The 12,262-nt window shown below is 48.2% G+C and overlaps 1 protein-coding gene across 2 annotated transcripts in view; it reads right to left on the reverse strand.

Annotated features, from left to right (window-relative positions):
* The window catches only part of LOC140715869 (CTP synthase 1-like), a 64,785-nt gene extending 59,635 nt beyond the window's left edge, over window positions 1–5,150 (reverse strand). For both annotated transcript variants that reach the window (XM_073028352.1, XM_073028350.1), the window contains exon 1: window positions 4,993–5,150. In XM_073028352.1, coding sequence (XP_072884453.1) covers window positions 4,993–5,089 — 97 coding nt within the window. In that variant the 5' untranslated portion in view covers window positions 5,090–5,150. The remainder of the gene's footprint in view (window positions 1–4,992) is intronic.
* Between the last annotated feature and the right edge of the window lie 7,112 nt (window positions 5,151–12,262).

Raw genomic sequence — 12,262 nt, forward strand, 5'->3', positions numbered from 1 at the left:
TCCTACATCTCACCGTGTTAGATTGCTGCAAGTGGCTGGTACTGTCTGTGCCGTGTGCTGCTCACTGGAGCAGCTCTGGCCTTTGAACCTAACGATGGAATGTACTTATCTCAAGACTGGTGCAATTTGGACTGTACACATCAACAGGGTTAGGGAGCAGGAACTGCCCAAGATTGGCCTTTTGTGTTCGGGACTTCAGAAGAGGTTATCTCGTTGAATTAGTCACCACTCTGAGAGGGGTTGATGGGTCAAATGTTGGAACAAAGCACAGTACAGGCCCTTTGCCCCACTAAGTTATGCCGACCTTTTAACCTACTCCAAGATCAATCCAGCCCTTCCCTCCTACGTAGCCTTCCTTTTCTCTATCATCCACATGCCTATCTAAGAGTCCCATAAATGTTCTGAATGTATCTGCCTCTTCCACCATCCCTGGCAATATGCTCCATATACCCATGTAAAAATCCTACCTGACACCCCCCCCCCCAATACTTTCCTCCAAACAGCTTAAAACTACGCCCCTTTGTATTAGCCAATTCTACCCTGGGAAAGAGTCAGGTTATCCACTTGACCTATGCCTCTTATAATCTTTTACACCATTATCAACCTCCAAGAGGACAACAGCCTTGTCTTAGGATTTAGACACTTGTGTGCCTCAAAGACCCGGAGAGCGATGTTGTCTGGAGTCAGGACTTCATGCTCTGGCCCTTGGCAGGGTCACCCATGCCAAACAGGACAAAGGGTAGAGGCCAGACTAAGAGTGGTCCACCGGTCCTCTGGGTTCGGGAGTTCAGCTCAGGGCTAACAACCCTGACCGGTAAAACTAAACTGTTATGGAATCAGCAATGAAGAATCCTTCTACATTTGATTGTGATAGTATTCCTGAGTCTCCACCCAGGACTTGCATGACTGACAGTAGTTAAAACCAAGAGGAAGCTACTGACACAATGAAGGAAGCCCTGACCACTGCCAGAGATCGAGGACCTTCACTACTGCCCTAAACGCCAGTGGCATAACAGACAGTAGAGGGGCTTCTATCGAATTACCTCCCATCCTCCCTCACTCCAAAAAGTCCAAACTCATTCAACCTATCAGAAGCAGTGCTCTCTAATCCAGGCAACATCCTGGCTTATCTCCTCTGAACAGAAATGATGAAGGTTCTTCGTCTGAAAAGTCCTGCCACTCCCTCAAAGGAGTTTCTACATTTCTCCCTGTGACTGCCCAAAGACGTATCCACCGGTTGGGAGGTTATTTGGTCATTGTAAATGGTCCCATTATTGGCTAGGATTAAATTGGGGGATTGCTGGGTGCAGAGAGGCCTGTGCCATGATTGGCATCTCCCTAGAGTGAGGGGTTTAGATGGGGTAGAGTTTGTTAGGTGTGTTCGGGAAGGTTTCTTGACACAATTTGTAGATAAGCCTGCAAGAGAGGCTGTACTTGACCTGGTATTGGGAACTGAACCTCATCAGGTCCTCAGATCTCTCAGTGGGAGAGCATCTTGGAGATAGTGATCACAATTCTATGTACTTTACCATAGCATTGGAGAGGGATAGGAACAGACCAGTTAGGGAAAAGTTTAATTGGAGTAAGGGGAAATATGAGACTTTCATGCAGGAACTTGGAAGCATAAATTGGAAACAGACGTTCTCATAGAAACGTACGGAAGAAATGTGGCAAATGTTCAGGGGATAGTTGCGTGGGGTTCTGAGTAGGTACGTTCCAATGAGATATGGAAAGGATGATAGGGTACAAGATCCATGGTGTACAAAGGCTGTTGTAAATCTAGTCAAGAAGAAAAGAGCTTACCAAAGGTTCAATAAAATAGGTAATGATAGGAATCTAGAAGATTATAAGGCTAGCAGGAAGGAGCTTAATAATGAAATTAGGAGAGCCAGAAGGGGCCATGAGAAGGCCTTGGCGGACAGGATTAAGGAAAACCCCAAGGCATTCTACAAGTATGTGAAGAGCAAGAGGATAAGACGTCAGAGAATAGGACCAATCAAGTGTGACAGTGGAAAAGTGTGTATGGAACCAGAGGAAATAGCAGAGGTACTTAATGGATACTGTGCTTCAGTAATCACTACCGAAAAGTATCTTGGCGATTGTAGGGATGACTTGCAGTGGACTAAAAAGCTTCAGCATGTAGATATTAAGGTAGAGGATGAGCTGGAGCTTTTGGAAAGCATCAAGATGGATGTTACCAAGACCGGATGGGATGTACCCCAGGCTACTGAGAGAAATGAGGGAGGAGATTGCTGAGCCTCTGGCAATGATCTTTGCATCATCAGTGGGGACGGGAGAGGTTCTGGAGGATTGAAGGTTGCGGATGTTGTTCCTTTATTCAAGAAAGGGAGTAGAGATAGCCCAGGAAATTATAGACCAGTGAGTCTTACCTCAGTGGTTGGTAAGTTGATGGAAAAGATCCCAAGAGGCAGGGATTATGAACATTTGGAGAGGTATAATATGATTAGGAATAGTCAGCATGGCTTTGTCAAAGGCAGGTTGTGCCTTACGAGCCTGACTAAACTTTTTGAGATGTGACTAAACACATTGATGAAGGAAGAGCAGTAGATGTACTGTACATGGATTTTAGCAAGGCATTTGATAAAATACCCCATGCAAGGCTTATTGAGAAAGTAAGGAGGCATGGGATCCAAGGGGACATTGCTTTGTGGATCCAGAACTGGCTTGCCCACAGAAGGCAAAGAATGGTTGTAGATGGGTCATATTCTGCATGGAGGCTGGTGACCAGTGGTGTGCCTCATGGATCTGTTCTGGGACCCCTACTGTGATTTTTATGAATGACCTGGATGAGGAAGTGGAGGGATGGATTAGTAAATTTGCTGATGACACAAAGGTTGGGGGTGTTGTGGATAGTGTGGAGGGCTGTCAGAGGTTACAACAGGACATTGATAGGATGCAAAACTGGGCTGAGAAGTGGCAGATGGAGTTCAACCCAGATAAGTGTGAGGTGGTTCATTTTGGTAGGTCAAATATGATGGCAGAATATAACATTAATGGTAAAACTCTTGGCAGTGTGGAGGATCAGAGGGATCTTGGGGTTCGAGTCCATAGGACACTCAAAGCTGCTACGCAGGTTGATTCTGTGGTTAAGGCATACAGTGCATTGGCCTTCATTAGTCATGGGATTGAGTTTAAGAGCCAAGAAGTAATGTTGCAGCTATATAGGACCCTGATCAGAGCCCACTTGGAGCACTGTGCTCAATTCTGGTAACCTCACTACAGGAAGGATGTAGAAACCATAGAAAGGGTGCAGAGAAGATTTACAAGGATGTTACCTGGATTGGGGAGCATGCCTTAAGAGAATAGTTTGAGTGAACTTGGCCTTCTCTCCTTAGAGCAATGGAGAATGAGAGGTAACCTGATAGAGGTGTACAAGATAATGAGGCATTGATCCTGTGGATAGTCAGAGGCTTTTTCCCAGGGCTGAAATGGCTAGCACAAGGCAAAATAGTTTTAAGGTGCTTGGAAGTAGGTACAGAGGAGATGTCAGGGGTAAGTTTTTTTTATAAACGAGAGAGAGATGAGTGCATGGAATGGGCTGCCAGCGACGGTGGTTGTGGAGGTGGAAACGATAGGGTCTTTTAATAGACTCCTGGATGGCTACATGGAGCTTAGAAAAATAGGGGGCTATGGGTAAAGCCTAGGTAGTTCTAAGTTAGGGACATGTTCAGCATAGCATTGTGGGCCGAAGGGCCTGTATTGTGCTGTAGACTTTCTATGTTTCAATAAATAAATCCTCTCCATATTTACTATCTGACTTGCATTGTGTGGGAGTTACACTTTAAACTTGCTCCATTATATATAAAAATCACAGCCAACCACTGTAACTTCAACACTGCACTCTGTTAATCAATAGTCCACCCTTCCAGCAATGGACAATAATCCAGCTACAGTCGGTCTCAGTGATCTCTATCTGGTTACACACAGTCTGAAACTCGATTGCAATTAAGGCTACACTACACTATTTCCTGACCCCCTCAGTGATTCCTCTTCAAGGACACCCAGGACCCTTGTAGCACAAAACACTACAGGCACTGAGCAGGTAGGGCAGCACCTATGGAAAGGAATAAATAGTCAACGTTTTGGACCGGGTTCCTTCTTCAGGTCTGGAAAGGAAGGGGGGGGGGGGTCTCCTGAATAAAAAGTTGGTGGGAGGGGAAGGTGGTCAGCTGGAAGGTGATGGGTGAAGCCAGGTGGGTGGGAAAGGTCAAGGCCTGGAGAGGAAGGAATCTGATAGGAGAGTGGACCGTGGGAGAAAGGAAAGGAGGGTCCCCCAGGGGGGAGCTGACAGACAGCGGAGAAGGGAGAAGGAGGGATATCCCCCCCAAGAGGAAATCGATATGCATGCCATCAGGTAGGAGTTATCCCAGATGGAAAGGATGGTGTTGCCCCTCCACTCTGAGGGTGGCCGATTTAGACAGTACACCAAGACCCCCAGCGTAAAGAGACCGCGGGACCGACGGCGGGCACAGGCAGCCCGGGGATCTCCCCTTCCCTCCAAGGAGGGCACCTGGTGGGGCCTGTCATCACTTCATCCCCTTCACCATCCAAAGACCAAGCACGCCTCACCTTGCCCTCAGCCACCCTCACTCCTCCCAATCCACTGCAAAGGGGGGGGGGGTAAATAACTGGGAACTTTCCACCCCCCCTCCCCGCCAAAGGAAAACTCGGGGGTCCCCATCCCCCTGAGAGAAGATGCCTAAATTCCCACTCCTCAGCCCTGCCGAAGAAAATGCGTGCGCTCCCCCCTCCCCGCAAATAAAATAATCTCAGCCCCCAGGCAAAGAAAAGCTCCCTGGGCGCTTGCTTCCCCTCCCAGCCCAGCGACTCTGGAGACCCTCCAAAACAGTCCTCTTCCCCCTCCCCACTCCTGCGTTCCGCGGCCGGCGGGCTCCGCAAGCCACGCGGCGGGAAGCAGCCGCACTCCAGCCGGCGGTGTCTTTACACCTTGCATCGACTCGGTGCACTCACCGCTCCGCAGCCAGCGGCGGCGACGACAGGAGACAGACGGACTGGGGTTGCAGAGGAGCCGGCGGCAGCGACAGACTCCCCGCAGCAGAGCCTGCATCCACCTCGCCCCCGCTATCCGCAGAACACGCGGGCTCCAGGCCCCGCCGCGCCTGTCAATCACCGGCGTGACGTCAGTCCGGGCCCGCCACATCCGTTTGTCATTGGCCGGCTAACGTCAAACCTCTGTCAATCATCGCCCTGAAGCCAGCCCGGGCTTGCCTCATTCGTCAATCACCCACCTGACGTCAACCTATGCCACGCTGCACTTACCAATCACAGTCCTGATGTCAGCCCGGCCAACCGCTCCAACTAGTCATTGGCCTGACGTCAAATCGGACCCGCCTCCTCTGTCAATCACCAGTCTGACATCATCACCACCACATCATCACTGGGCCCACCACTCTGGCGTGACGTCAGCCGGAGAGTTCGGAGTGAATATTAAATACAACAATATTAAAATATGTTGAATCTCATTTAAATCATGGAAGTCTGCATTTCTGAAGGAGGTCATTCCATGCTACCCCTTCCCAATCTGGGTCTGTAACCCTACAGCCCCTGGCTCTTCAAGTATACTAAATTAACATGAACAAGTTTATTTCTGTCCTCCACAGATGCATTTGCAGCTTTTTAAATATATATTTGAGATTTCCAGCATCCAGTTAGTTTAATTTCCACTCTAAGCTATTGTTCAAGAGGGATTGGGACAGGGACTTAGTGTGGCACTAAATAATTAAGGCAGTTAGATAATTCTATCAGTCACTGTAAGTCCTTCTGAGGCTGCGTCCTCTGGCCCTTGACTCTCCCACTATTGGAAACATCCTCTCCACAGCAACACACACAAAATGCTGGAGGAACTCAGCAGGTTAGGCAGCGTCTATGGAAATGAATGAACAGTCAATGTTTCAGGCCAACAGCCTTCCTCAGGTCTGGAAAGGTTGGGGGAAAGGGAAGGAAGCTATATAGACTGTGATAGGTTAATTCAGGTGGGTGGGTAAGGTCAAGGGCTGGGAAGAAGAAATCTGATAGGAGAGAAGAGTTTACCACAGGAAATGGGAAGGAGGAAGGGACCCAGGGGGTGTGATTGATATCCTCTCCATTCCCATTCTATCTAAGCCTTTCAATATTTGATAGGTTTCAATGAGATCCCCCCCCCCCCTTTATTCTTATAAACTCCAGTGGGTACTGGCCAGGAGCCAAACAAACATTCCTCATATGTTAACCCTTTCACAACCCCAACTTGTGAATGCAAATCAACATGTCACATGTCTCGAGCTAAAGTGAAAATGTTTTATTTTCCAAGCCATCATTGAAATATTGCTTGAAGTAACACAAGTGAGGTTCTTTAAGGTTGTTACAGCCGGGGATGGTAGTGGGGATAAGCTCCCGCTGACTATTAAATGCTCCCGACGGCATGCGTCTCGAATAGCCTCTGACAACCATGTCCAGCTCCCGGCCTTCATGTGTGACTTGGCTACTAAGTCTAGTGGAACTGTTTCTACTGAGAACAGAAGGGACAAAGGAGTTTTAAAACCAGTCGCTTCATGCAGATGGGACTCATCAACCCTGGTTGGCAGCTCATCTAGAAGGAAAACTCTGATCTCAAACCTCTGCTGCCTTGCGTCTAAACCCACTCATGGGAAAGGCTTTGGGAGTAAACCCTGAGGGAAATATCTGGAGCTGAACTCCCAAAGGCAGTGGTATGTTGACTTCAATACTGACCGGCAACTCCTGGTGCCAAACTATCTCAGTCTCTACTGTTTCCTTGGGTTCATCAGAAGTGTGGAGAGGGGGAGCCCGTGTAGCAAGCTTGTGTTCGTACTCTGGAAGAACTCAGCAGGTCAGGCAGCATTCATGAGAAAAGAGTAGCCAACGTTTCGGGCCGAGATCCTTCATCAGGAATGGGGGGGGAAGAGAGGGCCGAAGCCCAGTAATAGAGATAGGGGAGGGGGTAGGTCCTAGAGGCGCCAGGTGGAAAACCAATCAGAGGAAAGATAAAGGGGGGAGGGGATAAGCATGAAAGAACTGTAGAGATAAAGAAGCAGAAAGTTGAAAGGGGAGAGAGGCAGAGAGGGACCTGGGATAGGGGAAGGGGGAGGGGGAGGGAATTACTGGAAATTGGAGAATTCAATGTTCCTACCACCAGGCTGGAGGCTACCCAGATGGTAGATGAGGTGTTGCTCCTCCAACCTGAGTTTGGCCTCATCATGGCAGTAGAGGAGGCCATATATGGACATATCTAGATGGGAATGAGAGGCAGAGTTGAAGTGGATGGCAACCGGGAGGTCCTGTCTATTGTGACGGACGGAGCGTAGGTGCTCAATGAAGCGGTCCCCAACACGGGCAACAGCTTGCTCTCTGTATTGCACTGCCCAGGCATGCATGTCTAGACAGGTAGGACGTAACATCCATGATCGACCCTGACCGACGGGGGCCTCAGTACGTTGCATTGTACTGCTGCTGCAAAACAACCAATTTCTCATCATATGTCATCTATACAAGTCAGAACAATAACTAAATGCACAATGAGGTGTTAACATTACAGAGAAAGTGCAGTGCAGGTTGACGGTAAGCTGCAGGGTGAGAATAAGGTAGATTGTGAGGTTAAGAGTGTATCACACCACACCAGAGGGACATTTCTATCCTTGAGCCTGGGGTTAAGTACTTTCATGCTTTTGTACTTTCTGCCTGATGAGAGAAGTGGAAGGGAGAATAAGCTTGGCATATTTCCCTTCGTTTGGTCCATATCCCTCTGAACCTTAAGTTCCTTCATTGCATTCATTATGTGTCATGTCTACTGACGTGGACGATCATAGTCTTTTCATGACCATGATTATTCTCGGCCAATTTTTCCACAGAAGTGGTTTGCCATTGATTCTTCTGGGCAGCGTTTTACAAGGTGTGTGACCGCCCCCCCCCACCCCCCCCGCAACCATTATCAATACTCTTCAGAGATTGTGTACCTAGCATCAGTGGTCACATAATCAGGATTGTGATATGCACCGGCTGCTCATAAAACCATCCACCACCTGCTCCCATGGCTTCGTGTGACCCTGATACGTATTTACGGTAATTTATAGATTTTATTTTTATATATTACAATGTACTGCTGCTGCATAACAATGAATTACATCACATATGCCAGTGATGTTAATCCTATACAACCTGTGACACCACTTTCCATGAATCTTTGAGGAAGTTCTTCGTGCTTCTCTTCAAGAATGGACAAGTGGCCGATGCAGGCAACTCGTGGTCCAAGAAAACCCTAGGGATTAAGGAGGAGATTGAATTATGCCTTTCACATGGAACTAATTACATGAGATGGTACATTAGCGAGACAGCTATTTATGGCGTCATCAGCTGGGGTTCAATTCCGGCCACTGTCTCCCTTGACCACATAGGTGTCCTCCAGTTTCCTCCCACATTCCAAAGACTGACCTGTAGGTAAGTTGTGGGCATGCTATACTGACTTTGCCAAGCTTTCGCCGTTCCACACCACGAGCCTCCAGAAGATCCTACGTACTTCCTGGCCGCGAAAGATCTCCAACCGCGCCCTGCTCCTTCAGCGTCACCAAGAGGGCATGGCCACTATCGTCATGAGGAAACGGTGGTGATGGACTGGGCACGGGATGAGAAGGGAGGCCAATTTCATCAAGACTGCTCTTCATTGGACCCCTGAAGGACAAAGGAAACTTGGGAGACCAAAGGCAACTTGGCACCGTACCGTAGGGGCAGAAAGGAGGACTCTGAACCACACCCTGGGCACAATAGAGAAGGAGGCCAAGGCCAGACAGAGATGGAGGACCTTCATGGCTGCTCTAAACACCAGCAGCGCAACGGGCAGTAACTATTGAACCCTGATCATGATTTGGATTCCAACATCTTATACAACATCAACAGAACTATGCAAGGGATAGACTTGGTAGTGCCCTTTAATGGAATCTGGAGCAAAATGTCTTAATCATACATTTTCCTGTGTTTTTCTGTAGAGGCACTTGTGCTGCTTCAGCTTTGCAGTTGGGCAACAAATAGCAACAGGTGCTCGTCTAAATTACATCAAGTGAGCATTTCAGCGAAATCTGCACATGGTCAGCTCTGTTAATAATAAATACCCTGCGGGTTGGTAAGTTAACTGCCACACTAAATTGTCCCCTTATTGTGGAGCTTGTGCTTCCAAGAGGACCACAAGCTTCTCATAGGGTTTGGAGGCTTGCGTGCTTCAATGACCTGGAGAGCTGTGTGGGCTGGAGTCAGGGCTTCACGCTTTGGCTCTTGGTAGGGTCACCCATGCCAAATGGGTCAAAGGGTAGAGGCCAGACTGAGAGTGCTTCACCGATCCTCCAGGTTCAGGGGTTCATCTCATGACTAACAACCCTGACTGGTAAGACAAAATTGTTATGGAAACTACAGTGAAGAATCCTTCTACATCTGAGTGTGACACTATTCCTGAGTCTCCACCTGGGACTTGCATTGACTGACAGCAGTGAAAACCGGGAGGAAGCTACTGACATGATGAAGGAAGCCCTGAACACCGTCGGAGATGGAGAAACTTCATTGCTGCCCTAAACGCCAACGGCGTAATGGACTGTAAATAAATAAATAAGTAGAGTTTGTGGCAGAATCTGAGGGAACTCCTCAGTTCAGTTCAGTTCAGTTTCAGTTTATTGTCATTTAGAAACCACAAATGCAATGCAGTTAAAAAAATTAGACGACGTTCCTCCAGAATGATATCACAAAAGCACATGACAAAACAGACTACACCAGAAAATCCACATAACATTTGGCAATCCCCATTCCAGAGTCCGGAGAGGCTGCTGCGTATTAATATCGCGTTACCATCTTAGCGCGTTTCCCGGAAAGGAGCTCCAAACCCACCAGACAAAACAAGACTACCCAGACACACCAAGTCAGGAGACCAACTCTACCACCCAACAAACCGAAAACTAAAGCCACAAGACCTGTACAAAACCACATAGTTACAACAGTGCAAACAGTAGCATAATTGATAAAAAAACAGACCATGGGCACAGTAAAAATAGTCCAAAGATGTTAAAGGACTATAAGTTCAAAAGAGATCACCACACAGTTTCCACAAGTCCCCAGGGTCCCGACAGACTCGCCATCCCACGCCAGCGGCAGAAGGGAATACCCCCGCTATGGACTTCCACGGCGCCGCCCGACTCAGCCTCGCAGATGCAGCACACACCGAAAGGGACTTGACTGCAGCGGACTCCGAGTCCGTCGAACCTCCGAGCCGACGACCATCCCCTCCGGCACAGCTTCAACTAGCACCATCCTCTGCCGAGCGCATTAAGAGCACATCTTCTTCACCATCCAAAAGTCTGCCAGCTATAGTGACGTCATCCACAAACTTCTACATCTGCAGAAGCTTGTTAGAGTGATCGGTGACAAGCCGAACCTCCTTAACCTCTCAAGAAAATAAAGATATTGCTGCCCTCCTTGTGATTGCATCTGGTTCAAGTTTAAGTTCAAGTTCAAACTCGATTCTATGACTCTATCGGAGAGGTTTGGATATGTACATGGATGGTAGGGACACAGTGGGCTGTGGTCTGGGCGCATGTCAATGGGAGCAGGCATTTTAAATGGTTTGGCAAGGATTAGATGGGCCGAAGGGCCTGTTTGCTCTGCTTTTCTATCACTTCATGATTCCATGATTCAAGTTTATTGTTATTCAACTGTACTCATGTATAGTGCTGAACAAAACAATGTTCTTCAGGGAGTAATGTGCAAAACACAAAACGTACTGTATTTATCACATACAGCACATAAAATAATATTAATAGATTAAAGAAAACTATTCTGTAGATGTACAAGTTGACATAAAGTGCATATACAGAGATAAATGAACAACAGTATTGCTACTGGTGCTGTCATAAATTATGGGTGCTGGGCCCAGGACATATACACCAACATCAGATATGTTAAAGCACAGGAATTTAAAGCTCCTGACCCTCTCCACCACCGATCCCCCAATGTAGACTGGTATATGTTTGTCCTACTTCCCGTTCTTGAGTCCCTTCCCACCTACATCCATGACACTTCTCTCTTGATCTCCTCGCTAACTTTCAATTCCCTGGCCCTGACTGCCTCATTTTCACCATGGATGTCCAGTCCCTAGACACTTCGCTCTTCTGGCAAGAAGTTCTTAAAGCTCTTCGCTTTTTTTCTCAATAAAAGAACCAACCAGTTCCCCTCAACCACCACCCTCCTCCATCTGGCAGAACTGGTCCTCACCCTCAACAAACTTTTTTGGCTCCTCGCTCTTTCTCTAGACTCATGGGGTAGCCACAGGCACCCACATGGACCTCAACTATGCCTCCCTCTTTGCTGGATACGTAGAACAGTTCACATACCAAGCCTCCCCTGGTAGTGCTCCCAACTCTTCCTCCGCTACATTGATGGCTGCATTGGTGCTGTTTCACATACCCTTGCTGAGCTCATCAATTTCGTCAACTTTGCCTCAAACTTCCACCCTGTTCTTAAATTCTACTGGTCCATTTCTGACAACTCCCTCTCCTCTCTTGATCTCTCTGTCTCCATCTCTGGAGACAAACTGTTGACCAGCATCTTTAATAAATCTACCGATTCCCATGGTTATCTTGACAATACCTCATCCCACCCTGTCTCCTGCAAAAATGCTATTCTCTTTTCTCGTTTCCTTTATCTCCACCACATTGTTTCCGGGATGAGCCTTTCATTGCCACAACATCTGAGATGGCCTCGTTCTTCAAAGACTGGTGTTTCTCTTCCTCCACCATTGACGCTGCCCTCACCCACATCTCCTCCATTTCCCAAGCATCCATACTCACCCACTGCCTTAACAGGGATGGAGTTCCTTTTGTCGAATGAGCCTCTGCATCCAACGCATCACCCTCCCCAACTTCCACCATCTCCAAAGGCATCCCACAAGCAAACATCTTCACCTCTCCACTCTCTCCACTTTCCGCAGGGATCGCTCCCTCTGTGATCCCCTTGTCCCTCCCCACTAACGTCCCTCCCTGCAAGCGGCCGAAGTGCTTTACCTGCCCACTCAGCTCCGTGCAGGGCCCCAGACAGTCCTTCCAGGTGAGGCAACACTTCACCTGTGATTCTGCTGGGGCCGTCTGTTGTGCCCAGTGCTCCTGGTGCGACCTCCTCTACGTTGGTGAGACCTGTTGTTAAGATGGGAGACCGCTTTGCCGAGCACCTCCGCTCCGTCTGACAAAAGTGGAAC

The sequence above is a fragment of the Hemitrygon akajei genome, chromosome 24, assembly GCF_048418815.1.
Source record: "Hemitrygon akajei chromosome 24, sHemAka1.3, whole genome shotgun sequence".
In the NCBI taxonomy this organism is placed as follows: Eukaryota; Metazoa; Chordata; class Chondrichthyes; order Myliobatiformes; family Dasyatidae; genus Hemitrygon; species Hemitrygon akajei.